Here is a 13,134-nt window from a genome sequence, read left to right on the forward strand (position 1 = left end):
AATGTCATAATATTATATTATATCTACACTAGATCCAATTTATAGTCCTGTATCACCATTAGTATCTCCTTGGAAAATCAATATATTTAAAAGCCGTTTTTTTTATATAGTAATTAGTATAAAAATTCTAATTGAAATTCACAGGAATCAATTTTTTCTTCAAAAATTCAAAAATGTTCTAAAAAATATTTTTATGCACATAAGTTATTCAAAATGACTATTTTCTTGATCATATTTTTTAAAAATAAAAGTTAAATCATATTAAAGAACGTAATAGGTACCTGTATAGTGTATATATGTTGTCTAACACGGCAAATTTAAGCTCAGCAGAACACGTGTAACTCCGTTAGTTTAAAAATGAGAGTGAATAGACCTCTTAAAAAATCTAAATGTAAGATTATCATCTAGGCAACCTCGTGGGCTTTTTACTATATTTTAATTTTAAGCCAAGTTATGAGTATTTTAAAATTGTAAATTGTTTGTACATCTTAAAGTAGGTAATCATAACAACTCGCTTTAAAATTAAAATATAATAAAAAGCTCTTGAAGTTGCCTAGATAATAATTTTACCTTTAGATTTTAAAAAAGATAAATTCACTCTAATTTTTAAAATAACAAAGCTACAGTCTACAAATTTGATATCTTACGCTGTTGTAAGACGGATACAACACCTGCGGGTATCACGTCCTTTAATATGATTTAACTTATATTTTTTAAAAATCGTTATTGATTTCGTTAGATTAATACCTAGTTATGTTATTAAAACAAAAATAACTTGATTTAATAAATTTCGATTGGAACATTTATAATGCCTTTTTTTATGACGATCTGTAAATATCAGGAGTTTTGTAAAACTTTGTTAATAGCAACATTATACCTAGAGGATAACACAATTTTACCTGTTTCCAAAAATCGAGATATTGATCTATATTTATTTAAGTACCTACTACCTACATAACATTTTACCATGATTTTCGACGGTCTGTATATACTTAATTCCTTAGATTTGTAGCTTGTCTGCAACTTTTATTATTTCCGATTTCGGGAAAAACAATAATTTACCTATAGTTTATGACGTAGTCATATATAGATACTGTCAATTGTTTTTACGGAGTTTTAATTATTAAGTGAATTATGAGCATTTTCAAATATTAATGTTTTACATACTCATATAACTGACTTAAAAATTTAGATATCGTGAAAATCCATCGAGAGAACCAGAGAACACAAAAATTTTGATATTGGTCAATTCACTCTAATATCAAAACCAACAACTCACTATTGTAACCGGTGAACCGTGAACGAAAATTTACTATGCCGTACGTCGGAGTCTCGGAGATAATACAGGCGGGTATGATGCCCTATGCCCGCATCGGCCGCATCCAGTTAGGGCACTATAGATACAGGTATGCTACGCCGCCATTTTGCGACTAATAATGTTATGTGAATTTGAATTTCTCCCTCTTTATTTTATCATTTTATCATTGATAAATGAGTCGCAAAATGGTGGCATAGCACACCCATTCTATGTAGAGCCTTAATCCAGTCAGTATAGCAGTGATCCCTATCACCCATAAAAATACATTGTCATGCTATCACCTATGTGGTTGCTATATGAGATTTGAGTAGTATGATATTAGTAGTATATAGTATGTAATATGATAGGAATAGTGATTCTCGAATCTCGATCACACGGCCAAAAATATGGCCAACATTTCAATCATGTGTCTCTATATTGGAATCACACCTTCATTAATCATTAGTAATTAGTAATTACAATTACCATCATGCTATAAATACATTTAAAAATTTTTACTTTGGTAAATTATAATTATTATTTATTGAAAACTAAGTGCACGTTTTTATATGTTTTTTTATTACCTAATTAAAAAATTGTTTGTGCAATAATATTGTGCTTCACTTTTAGGTACTGGCCGATAAAAAAAACTCGATTAATTAATTTTTGTTTACAATCTTTATGTTTACTATTGATTTTGTAAGAGTATAATATTCTTTATATAATCTAACATTTTATTAAACGTTTCAATCAATATTTATTTTAATGATATTTTATATTTATTTTAGATATGACATCATTAATCATGCCATGTTTTTGTCCAGGTTTAACATGTTTTGCATGCTACGTACGAGCAGTTTTTAGAGCGATCATTTTAATACCAAATCCTGATGAGCAATCAATTACCGATTATATCATGGTAATAATAATTATGGTTTAATATTGAATAATTATTAATAAATAAAACTATGTTTAAAACAAAACATGTATTACCTATACATAACAGGCTTTATTGTAAGGATTTTTTCCAGCTGCACAAATAAAATATATATTACAGTAATAAGTGGGGGACTCCACACTAAATGCACTATTTAAATTATATAAAAAAAAACTTTACACGAAAAATTGTCAAACTAATTTTATTATGAATTATTGAGTAAACAATTGGTTATTAAACATAATAATAATAATATTTTTAAACATTTATGGATGAAAATTATTTTTTAAAATTATCTGTTTTTGGAATGCTTTTCCGCTTTATTATTTTCAATATCTTGTAAATCCCTTTTTAGACCTTGAGTTTGAGATGCTTCTGCGAACACTCCTTCGAACCAACTTTGTTCGCGAGCTCTAGGAGTATCTTTTACTCGGCGATATGTTTCATTAGTCCACGATAAAACCGCATCTCTTGGGTCCCATAAGGATAAAGGTGGCATGTTGAAATGAACAAATAAATATTCATTCTCCGACTCAACGAGCAAATTTTGCCTATCAGCAGATTTTAAAATGTTACTTGTGCTGGTGAGACGCTCTACATCTGCACTATGTGGTTTAGCAGCGAGAAATCGAGAAAAAGTAGTTAGTAAGGTGTTAAATGATCCAGATTTAGAAAGATGTTCAACAAAAGAGGCCATAGACATTTTACGTAGGTTGTCAATGTTGCTAACTTCTTGAATTTCTTCATATTCGAATACAAAATTTGATAAGTCTAAATCCGTTCCAATAAACTTGTGCACTTTTTTTAATTGGTCTTGTGTCAATGTACTTAAACTAATAAATGGCTTAAGAACTTATACTAATTCGTCATTAATGTCAATTCGGTCTAATAAAAAATTGACTAAACTCTCCACTAATTAATTACAAACAGAAGTGACATTTCGTGAATCTGTAACAAATAAATGATGTTGGGTTCTTCTCTTCTTAAGGGTATCAGCACCTGTTAACTGAATACCTTTTATTTTATTTTATTTCAATTGAGCTTCAAGTGTATTCACCCATCCACCAAGTAAATTATTTGTACATAATGTTCGAAGCCGTTTAACAATAAACTCACTAACATGTATTACATAAGAATATAGTTTTATTATAGAAATATTTACAATCTATTTATATAGCCTATAGGTAAATAAGTTAGCAAATTATAATTATTCGATTGTATACACATATTAAATTAATACATTTGAATAATAGTAAATTACACCGAAATACCTAAATGTTGATGAAAATGAAAATGAATAAAATAGTTGTTTTAAATTATTTTTTATAACTAATTAATTCTTATTTATCAATATACTTATTATAGGTAATGTGGGCATGTAGGTACCCTAGCGACTTTATTGAAATTGTAGTGTTGACCATGCATTATTTTTGCTCATAATGTTATTTTAGGTATATGACTATTGACTATACTTATTGACTACGTAGTACTGTAATGGGTATCTATAAAAAATGTTGTGTTTTTAGAAATTATTCATTGTCCCGAAGTGTACTTATACAAAATGCAAATAAACATAAAAAATTACACTAGTTAGTATTATTTTAATTATATATACCCATCATATTTTAGAATGGTCATACGAGTGCAAAACGGCCAATCATAAAAACCGTTATTAATTTTTTATTAATAAATCACATGCTTGAATGTAAATCAGAATACTTATTTTTCGGGAATGATGATGCAGATACGCGTGCAGGTGACAATAATTTAAGTAAATAAATGTAATGTATTAAAGTCTTTCTTAGTGTGATATAATAATATGTTACAAGATGATAAATATTCTAATTGATTATATATGCAAGATAATTTTGAAATGCAAAAATAAAAGAAAGATTTTTTGAAGGCATTTGGGATTATCTCAGACATCAGCATTCTGTTATCCTGACGTCCTGTACACTGTTGGATGTTGATAGTGATATACTATTATAATATTATGGTTCAGTTGTTCCCGAGGACAAACGGTTATCCAATATAACCTGCCAGAAACCTTATTTTCAAACAAAGAGAAAAATAGCCAACTCCAGATTTCTAATTTTTCGTCCTTTCCTTAAGTCTAAATTAATTTTCAGAACCTGTACAAAGCTGATCCAAGCCCGGATTAAGGGGGGGGTCCAAGAGGGGCACGGTCCCGGGGCCCATTGATTTTGGGGACTCATTTTTATCCCAAAATATTTATTTTTTAATGCGTTCAAAAAAAATAAAATAATTTTGGTAAGAAGTAATTATAAAATAAAAATGTTCTTAATTTTATATCACGAAAAATGACTAAATTATATTAAAAATTAAAATTGATATTCTATGACGAAGTTTATAAAATGGAAGTTGTGAACTACATCGTACCTATACACGGATGATAATCTTTATTATCTATGACTGACAATTGTACGTGGTAATACAGGGTGTAACAGAAAGATATGACAGATTTGTGTATGATTTACGTAAATATCTTTCTGTTACACCCATACATAGTACAAAATTATACAATTTTATACACAGAAAAGATACAATTTTTTGAAGTTAAATTTGAAAGGGGGCCCATTAAGTGCATGGTATCCATGGGCCCAATTAATCCTAGATCCGGGCTTGAGCTGATCAGACCAGTTTGGTCATATGGTATATAAGATATTGGGGCCCTGCCAAATCATCTAATATCCACATAGGTGATCCAAGCTTTTCAAAATACATAGATCCATCTTATTGGTGCCGAATGCCCCCATAGCCTAGGGTATTTAACTAATATAACTTTAAAGGACTACAAATTACTATTAATGTTCTTGCTAATATCATATTAGAAACGATTTTATTCCAAATTAATTTCCAACATTAACCCTTTAATAAAAAGATATATAACTTCATTTATTTCTTCGCCGCCTAAAATCCATTTATAATCGTGTTTTATTATACTAATAAATCAGGCAGGTATAATTTATAGTAAAAATAAATTGTTATATTATAAGTTATAGCATTATTATATAGATAAAGTATACGTATACGGTATCGGGTATACCTACAGATGGTTTTGATTTACATTTTTGTTAGAAAATAAAAACGATATCGACCAAGTTTATGTACCTAATGGGCTATTGTACCACAACTAACTACTACCTATATACTTGTACCTATAGTTAGAATAATTATTGATGTCCAGCTAACATTAATATTGTTTACTGTACCTGTAGGAAAAATGGATCTTTGTATACCTAAGTCACATAATTTTTTTGTTCATATTTAGTAACGTGTATCCCTAGGCCTTAAGCTCTTAATAACACGGCGTATTTAGTAGCAGAGGGGTTTTCAGGATTTTTATTTGAGGGGGGGGGGGGGTATGAAAATGTATTTAAAGTGAGCCGTGGAGGCTAAGCCCCATATATTAAATTACAAAATAATATATGGGGCTTATTATATATGTGAATTATTCACAAAATTAAAATTTTAATAATATAAATTTATATGAAATCACGTTTTCTTGATTTTTGGGCCATTATATCAAGAACTTCTTCTGCGTTAATTAGTTATTATTTTGTTATCTCTATCTGGCCCACACGCAACATAGACATTTACGCAGAATCATTTTTTCTGTTTTTAAGTAATCTTAGAGTAAAATTACTCATTACAAAAAAGATAAAGAATAACATTTTTGAGGGATCCCTCATTTGAATCGACTTGTCTAAATATTGTCTCAAAACAATTCAAACATAATTTAAATTTACAAAAGTTTTTATTTATTTTGAAAGTCAAATAACAATAAAATATAAAATCGATAGGTATATGTCATTCCCTCAAAAATATTATTTTCTATCTTTTTTGTAATAGGTGATTTTACTCTAAAATTACATAAAACCATAGAAAAAATGATTTTGTGTTTATGCGTTTCGTCTATGTTGCGTGTAGGCCAGAGAGAGAAAACAAAATAGTGCGCTGGCCGCTGACATCCTCTTAAGCCATTAAGACGATTCTAAAAATGACATTAAATTATCAAAAATATTAAGTTATGGTATAAATAAAAATATAAAATATGTACTCATTATTTCAGTTATTGAGTTCCTTAAATAGGATTTCAGAAGTTACTACCCCCCCCTCTCGTGAGAACGCCCATGGGTACATTATATTTATCACTCATCAGTTTATATAACTTATACACAATGACGATACTTAATTCGTAGCGTCGTTATTATCGTGATTATGATACCCGATACATATATTATACTTGAAAGTTGAAGTCGTTATGTACCTATACTTTTAAATTTTAATGTCGTATCTCGTATAGACGAAACTCATATGGCGCTGGAAGAACATAGCCCTGACGTCACAGAAGCAGCATCAACAGGCACAAGCAGTAGCGTTCGTAACGACAGTCCTCGTCATGTGAATGACAATCGACACGTCGTCGCTCGCTCGAATTTTGTGTGCGAGGTATGCAATAGACCGTGTTTGTCTGCGGCTGGACTCGTAAGCCATCGCCGTGTTCACCGATCGTGATTTCCTTCACCTGTAGAAAGTGAATATATACAGGGCAATTCAATATTTATTTTAAATATACATTTATTAAATTTTGATTTTTAAAATTGTTGTGTATATTATTAAGGCCTAGATTTGTGTATCTACCATTCAAGGAATGTCCTTTAGCGATACCATACGAAAACCAACCTTTTCCCAATAAATTGTTAATCCGATGATGATTTTGAAAATATTGATGCGACTAAAACGAAATTAAAAAGAGCGAGTAGTTTTTAATTTGGGTATGTAACACTTTCTGTAGCCGTGTAGCCGTGTAGGTATATAATAAGAACCTACCTAGGTGATGTATATTATAAGTTTGAAATGAAGGGGATTATTATTGTTTGGAGATTATACTTATGGGGGTTTCTGTTTTCCGGCAAATTGTCCTTGGCCCGTTCCACCGTGCATGCCCGGTTTGCCCCAAAATAAATTAAAATATTATTTTAAACAGTTTTTGAGAAATTCTGAACCTAAATCAATCAAACCATAATGATTACAATATGTACACACCTCACCTCATCTCATCACGTAAAGTCTCTATACAAGTCTCTATCAAGTGATTCAATTGTGTCAGTATGCCAGAGTTCCTATCTAAAAATCGTGTATTTGCGTTGAAGAGTAGGTATTCATATTTATTTCATAAAATTTATTAGAAAAATGTATTTCAGATGCAAGTACGTTCCTCATATAGTCATATAGTTGTGGGCTAAACTGCTGAAGAAACTGTTTAAAAAACCAAAAATCTTACTCAACAAATTCATCTGCTTTATATTTTACCTAGGTACAATATAAAAGGTCGATCATCAATTGAAAAAAATATGAAAATAATTATATGACTTGAAGAATCTGAAAAATATTTTCTCAGTTCAGCGGCTGCAGTGAGTTGTTTGACTCACAGATAGATTATAATATGTACTATGTATAACTGATTTCTATAATAATATATTCCTTATTTCATATAAAATTAAATCATTTTCACATCTTAGTGATTGTAAACTACAATACAATAATAATTTGCGCTACCATTTCTGCTGATAATTTCCCTATACACCACAGGCAATGCGGGAATAAAAAAAAATAATAGGTACTTTTACTCAGTTTATTATAATAACTGTAACAACTAACAATGCAGTTTAGTGGCATTAGTGAAAGTATTTTTGAACCGATTTGTTAACACATTAAACACATGTAGGTACACAATTGTTTCTTCGGTGTACACTGTAGTACATGTCACTTGCACTAAAATACCTGCAGGTACGTACTATAACACATTAACACGCTATTACACGCTAGATACATTATTGCAATTTTCAAAGACTTTACAATTTCAAGCTCGCAATCATTTTTCAGACATCGTCGATGTAAGTATATAATAGTATAATAATTTTTAGTAACTACCTATATAGGTTATAGTTATATTTTATAATATATTAGTTTTACTACATATCTATTTATTATTTTATTGAATATTTATAAAAACGTGTACGTTAAACGTTTCCTGTATGGCTGTATATGTTACTATTTACTATAATATATTATGAAATATAATATACCTATAGGTATCTCTATAATCTGACTCGTCTGTAATCGTTTCAACAGTTTAATTTAAGCTTAAATTCCTTCCATGGTTGGGCCACTGGGTATTCGAATATGTATTGAATAGGCATGGGAGATGTTCATTTTCCAATCTTCAAATAATTATTATTAGAAAAATGTTTGATATCTTACCTACTATACCTCCAACTCTAAAGTACAGGTACCTATACTATACTGCAGGGAGATTTTTTCAGCATGATCATTCGTATTTTTCTCTTTAATAGTAAAATTATTAAAATTATTATTTTACTTATACATACTTAAAACCATATTCATATTCTTAAAAATATTGAACGTTGATGTATCTAAATCAAAACTTATGAGTAATTTCTGAGTATTAAAATGTTTAAACTAAGAATAATAACCCTTAAGAATGGTTTTACAAAAATATAAATATATAATAGGTACATTATAAAACTATGTAATAGGTATATGTAATACCTACAAATATGAATATTTATGTAGGTAATATTAGATGTAGTATTTATTATACTTTGACCATTTTTACAAATTATTTATATCGATAGACTAATAGCAAAGGCGCAATTTCAACTTTTGACTTGGGGGGGGAGCTGAATATATTAAAGGTAAACAGACCATTACAATGTAGCCTTTTAAAATTGTATGTCCTAGGTTTTTTTTTTGAGGGGAGGGGGGCTACGGCTAAGTTTGGGAGGGCTTAGCCCCCCCAATTTGCGCCTATGACTAATAATAATTAATTATGCCAACATTTTCAAATAACCATAGACATATTATATATCCTTATTACCTACACAAAGTCATGGTAATTCAAAAACTACTACTACTATTACTACGTATTACTACTTGATTTAAAATTTAAATACATCAAAATTCTCAAAAAATATATATAGTAAATAATTATAAGTGCGAATGGGGGTTCCTATTCGAAAAACCGAAGTTTATATTTACAAAACACAGGATCATCCTTAAGTGGTACAAAAAATCTCTTGTATACCTATCGAAAATATAGTCTTCAAGTGTTTTTAAAAGTTCTGAAATCAGAACATGAATAAATGCATAATTATTTAAACATAAAATTAGGGTGAGCATGTTTAAAAAAAACCCCTTTGTACCTATACCTAACCTATACTTACCTACATACTATAGTACCTACTACCTATCATAATATATAATGTTGATATTATACGAAAACGATTTCTAGAAAATCGTGCGAATATTAGGTACATAAAAATAGTATAATATATCATTAGTGCAGTAATATTGTATATTTAATTTGTTTGAAGATGAACGCATTCCAGTACACGATTGTTGTGGTTTCCGTCTGGCTGCAGCTGTTCGCATGCTTCATCGATGGAAGCCCAGTGAAATCGAATAAACCCAATGTGGCGGCGCAACGACGCAGCGGAAACGGTTACGTCGATTTCGGCGCACACACCGGCCCGTTGGGCTCGTACGGATGGTACGCCGACTTTCCTGCCAACAGAAATAATTAACAAGTTTAGCCTTTAGGTACAGGTTTTGTTCGTAAATCAAATTTTCTTATAATTACAATACCGATATAATATAATATTATGAAATATAAAACAATTAATATTCGTTGTTGTGACCGAATATTTAATTATAATAATATGTTTATACGATCGCGGGATTATGATAATAAATACATATATTTTTACGTACGTCTTATTTTTTCATTGTATCTACCTTTAAGTACCGGTTCCGGTATAGGTAACCACTTAAATATTAGAAGCGTTCGTTTAAATTAAATCTTTGCAATAAATTAAAATACAAATACCCATACTTCACTGATATAGTAGAGGGGTGAATGTGTCAGGGGGGAATAATATTATCCGAGTTTCCCATCAACTGCACCAGAGCCGGCCCGATCAATAGCGGCGCTCCTGGCAAAATAAAAATTTGCGCCCCCCCCCCAAAAAAAAAAAAAAATTAATTTAACTTATTTACTTATAAGCATAATCAATGTTTACTTTAAAGCTAAAGAGTGTTTATTATTTTGATAGTTAAAACAACAATATTTTAAGAATATTTCAAATTCAAAATAAAGATAAAAAGTTCGAAGTTAATTGATTTGTAGGTACCTACTACCTACTTTGATATGATTTTTATAACAAATTCTTAAAAACAGTAGATACCACATAAACAAGAACCGTATAAAAAATTTAAATTAAATAATAAAATAACACTTCAAATGAAATAGAATTTAGTACAACATATTTATTAAACAAATTTAACTTTTTTGGAAGCAAATTCTTCGATGATTGATGTGTAGTCCATTTTAGATGCACAATGCACATATACACATATTACAGTCGTTCTATTTTTATTATTATCGGCCGCAGGAAACACATTGATATTTCCTGCGGCTTGTATACGTGTAGAAATATATACATTATTATAAATAAAATATATTACTTAACGATATAATTCGGTAGGTACCAGTTATCGTCGATCGTCGTGAATGAAAATTAATTTCAATAATCAATAATAAATTTGAGGTTTAAATATTATAGGTATATACATTTAAGTGTTAAATGTATAACACAGTATTAATCAACTCGTATCTAATAACAATTAATATTAATATATTGAAATAATTTTTTTTCAAATTCAAATTTAATGATATCAAATTTTGCGCCCCCATTCCCACTCGATATTTTGCGCCCCTGGCAGGCGCCCCACCTTGCCAGGCGCCCCACCTTGCCAGGCGCTCGGCCCAGCCCTGAACTGCACTTCTAAAATATACCAACAATAATTGTCAATTTCATAATTTTCCAGGCATATTTTAAGTGATTATCATAGCCATAATTTGGGTCTTGCTGACTAACTGTAAGTGTGGGGAGGGGGGTGAATTAATGCAAATTCACTACGCCACACACAATATTGCTGATACTTTTATATAAATAACAGGTTTTTTTAAAAAAAAGAATTATATACAATCTGTACCCTACTAATACCTTACTTAATACATAAATAATAATATATTACGTAATAAATCATGTTTGTACAATGTTTGTATTTGATTCTAATATCTCAAAAAAAGTCAAAATATTTCAAAAATGTTACCATATTATATGGAAAATGCCAAGTAACATATCTGGCGTAAATTGCAAGTGTCTACGTCTCTACAAGCTTATTAGTTTTTGAGTTATACTAAAAAAATTAATCGATTTTTTTCAAAGATGCTGATGTTCAATTGAAAATTTTTACTACCAAAAATGTTGATGACCAAAAAAAGTAAATAAATAAAAAAACACACATCATTGTAAATACAATGCATTCAGCCGGTGACACAACGATCACGAGTGATTCGGGTGTGACGTGTTACGTACCTCCATGATGGTATTACTTAATTGTCGTTTTCAAAACTGTTTTCTATTAGATTTTCAAGTAAATATATTGTTTAAACTTCAAAACACTTGTTTAGGAATAGTTAATGTATTGTTATTACCTGCTACAAGTTACAACATCGAAATTATACTTACAAATTATAACTCAGGGTTACTGATCGGGCCATGGTATGTCGTGGGTGCCGATGTCCAAATGTGGGTTGAGCTGGTCTTCCGTAGGTCCTCTTCAGGTCGTTGTCAACCATCGAGTTTCACTATCGACCATCCACTCTGACTATTGATTGCCGACCATAGACTTCTCCATCGATTATGACTATTGACTCTTGACTGTTGACAATCGACTCTCGACTATATCCTATCGACTCTCGACTATCTCTATTTAACTATTTACGGCCAGGAGTGGTTATTAACATGACGCAAGCTAAACATCGCGTCAGCGATATATATATTTCATACATAATATATACACATTTGCCATTGCTAACACTCAGCATACTAGCCGTGCTCAACGTAGGGAGTAATGAGCCATGTCGATGACGACATTCGTTGCACATTCCTATTTAGAACAAAATTCTCTAAAAGTAAAATTTGTAATAAAAAAGCCTTCAATAGGTATGTCGGCCACACCTAGGTAGTTACATTTTTCAGTTTTTTTTCTATTTACATATAGAGCGCCATTCAAATAAATAGTATAGTATAGACCTTTCGACGACCATTCAAAGTTAGCGATGGAGCCAGTGTTTTACTGGGTGAAAAAAATGGAGTGGCCAAACGTTTAAAAGAAAAAATCCATTAATATTTTCATGGTACTGTATGAACCACAGATTAGAACTGGCTGTAAATAATTGTATGAAAGACGTTTCCTCAATTAACCATTTTAAAACATTTTATTGATAGTTTATATGTATTGTATAATAGATCACCTAAGAATCAAAATTAACTAAGAACCCCATGTATAGAATTAGATATTTTATTTTTAAAGGTAGGACGAGTTCTTGATGTCAGATAGGTAGCCAGTAGCTTCAGAGCAGTAGAAATTGTATGGAAAACTTTTTCGGCGTTATACAACCACTTACATAACTCTTCAAAAGATAACCTAAGAGGTCAAAAATCTAGATCTAAATACCTTGGATTATGTAAGCGATTGGGAAGTCCAAAATTGGTCTTAGATTTAGCACTAATATGTGACTAGGTAGTCAAAGAATTGTCATATTTATCTCATGTAATTACTAAGTCATTAAATTACAATGTTGCGTACTGATGAATCAATCAAAAGAACAATCAGAGTTGTTGATTCTTTTAAAACAAAACACGGAGATTTCATGTTAAAAGCTTTAAGTGCACAAAATACTATGCTGTTCAAAAACATAGTTCTATCAAGTAATAAAAAAGTA

At 30.2% G+C, this 13,134-nt stretch overlaps 2 protein-coding genes across 7 annotated transcripts; one reads left to right on the plus strand and one right to left on the minus strand.

Moving 5' to 3' along the window:
• Nucleotides 1–546: 546 nt before the first annotated feature.
• LOC100573028 lies at nucleotides 547–9,782 on the plus strand. 6 transcript variants are annotated; one of them, XR_003839483.1, is made up of 6 exons: nucleotides 547–2,216; nucleotides 3,864–3,990; nucleotides 6,562–6,792; nucleotides 6,880–7,033; nucleotides 7,463–8,155; nucleotides 9,656–9,782. XR_003839483.1 is itself a non-coding variant. In XM_029489711.1 (5 exons), exons 1-4 carry the CDS (start codon nucleotides 1,315–1,317, stop codon nucleotides 6,771–6,773), a joined length of 471 nt encoding a protein of 156 aa, XP_029345571.1. In that variant the 5' UTR covers nucleotides 547–1,314; the 3' UTR covers nucleotides 6,774–6,792; nucleotides 9,656–9,753. The 6 variants fall into 6 exon arrangements, 1 of the variants encoding a protein (XP_029345571.1); XR_003839482.1 differs by lacking the exon at nucleotides 3,864–3,990 and having other exon boundaries at nucleotides 547–1,406; nucleotides 2,122–2,216; XR_003839480.1 differs by lacking the exon at nucleotides 6,880–7,033 and having other exon boundaries at nucleotides 547–1,351; nucleotides 2,122–2,216.
• Nucleotides 9,619–12,108, minus strand: LOC100573114. Its single transcript, XM_003247942.4, has 2 exons — nucleotides 11,876–12,108; nucleotides 9,619–9,845 (listed from the first exon to the last, which is right to left on the minus strand). The coding sequence occupies exons 1-2, from the start codon at nucleotides 11,983–11,985 to the stop codon at nucleotides 9,641–9,643; spliced, it is 315 nt and encodes a 104-aa protein (XP_003247990.1). The 5' UTR covers nucleotides 11,986–12,108; the 3' UTR covers nucleotides 9,619–9,640.
• Nucleotides 12,109–13,134: the final 1,026 nt, after the last annotated feature.

The sequence above is a fragment of the Acyrthosiphon pisum genome, chromosome A2, assembly GCF_005508785.2.
Source record: "Acyrthosiphon pisum isolate AL4f chromosome A2, pea_aphid_22Mar2018_4r6ur, whole genome shotgun sequence".
NCBI lineage: Eukaryota > Metazoa > Arthropoda > Insecta > Hemiptera > Aphididae > Acyrthosiphon > Acyrthosiphon pisum.

Bases quoted from the DNA above. Each gene is read 5' to 3' on its own strand.
- LOC100573028 (XM_029489711.1), top strand. From the start codon at position 1,315: ATGCCGTACGTCGGAGTCTCGGAGATAATACAGGCGG. The intron at 1,352-2,121 runs GTATGATGCCCT...GTTTTTGTCCAG, and splicing joins CTCGGAGATAATACAGGCGG to GTTTAACATGTTTTGCATGC. The intron at 3,991-6,561 runs GTGACAATAATT...TATCTCGTATAG, and splicing joins TGATGCAGATACGCGTGCAG to ACGAAACTCATATGGCGCTG.
- LOC100573114 (XM_003247942.4), bottom strand. From the start codon at position 11,985: ATGGTTGACAACGACCTGAAGAGGACCTACGGAAGACCAGCTCAACCC. The intron at 9,846-11,875 runs GTAAGTATAATT...TTCTGTTGGCAG, and splicing joins GTAACCCTGAGTTATAATTT to GAAAGTCGGCGTACCATCCG.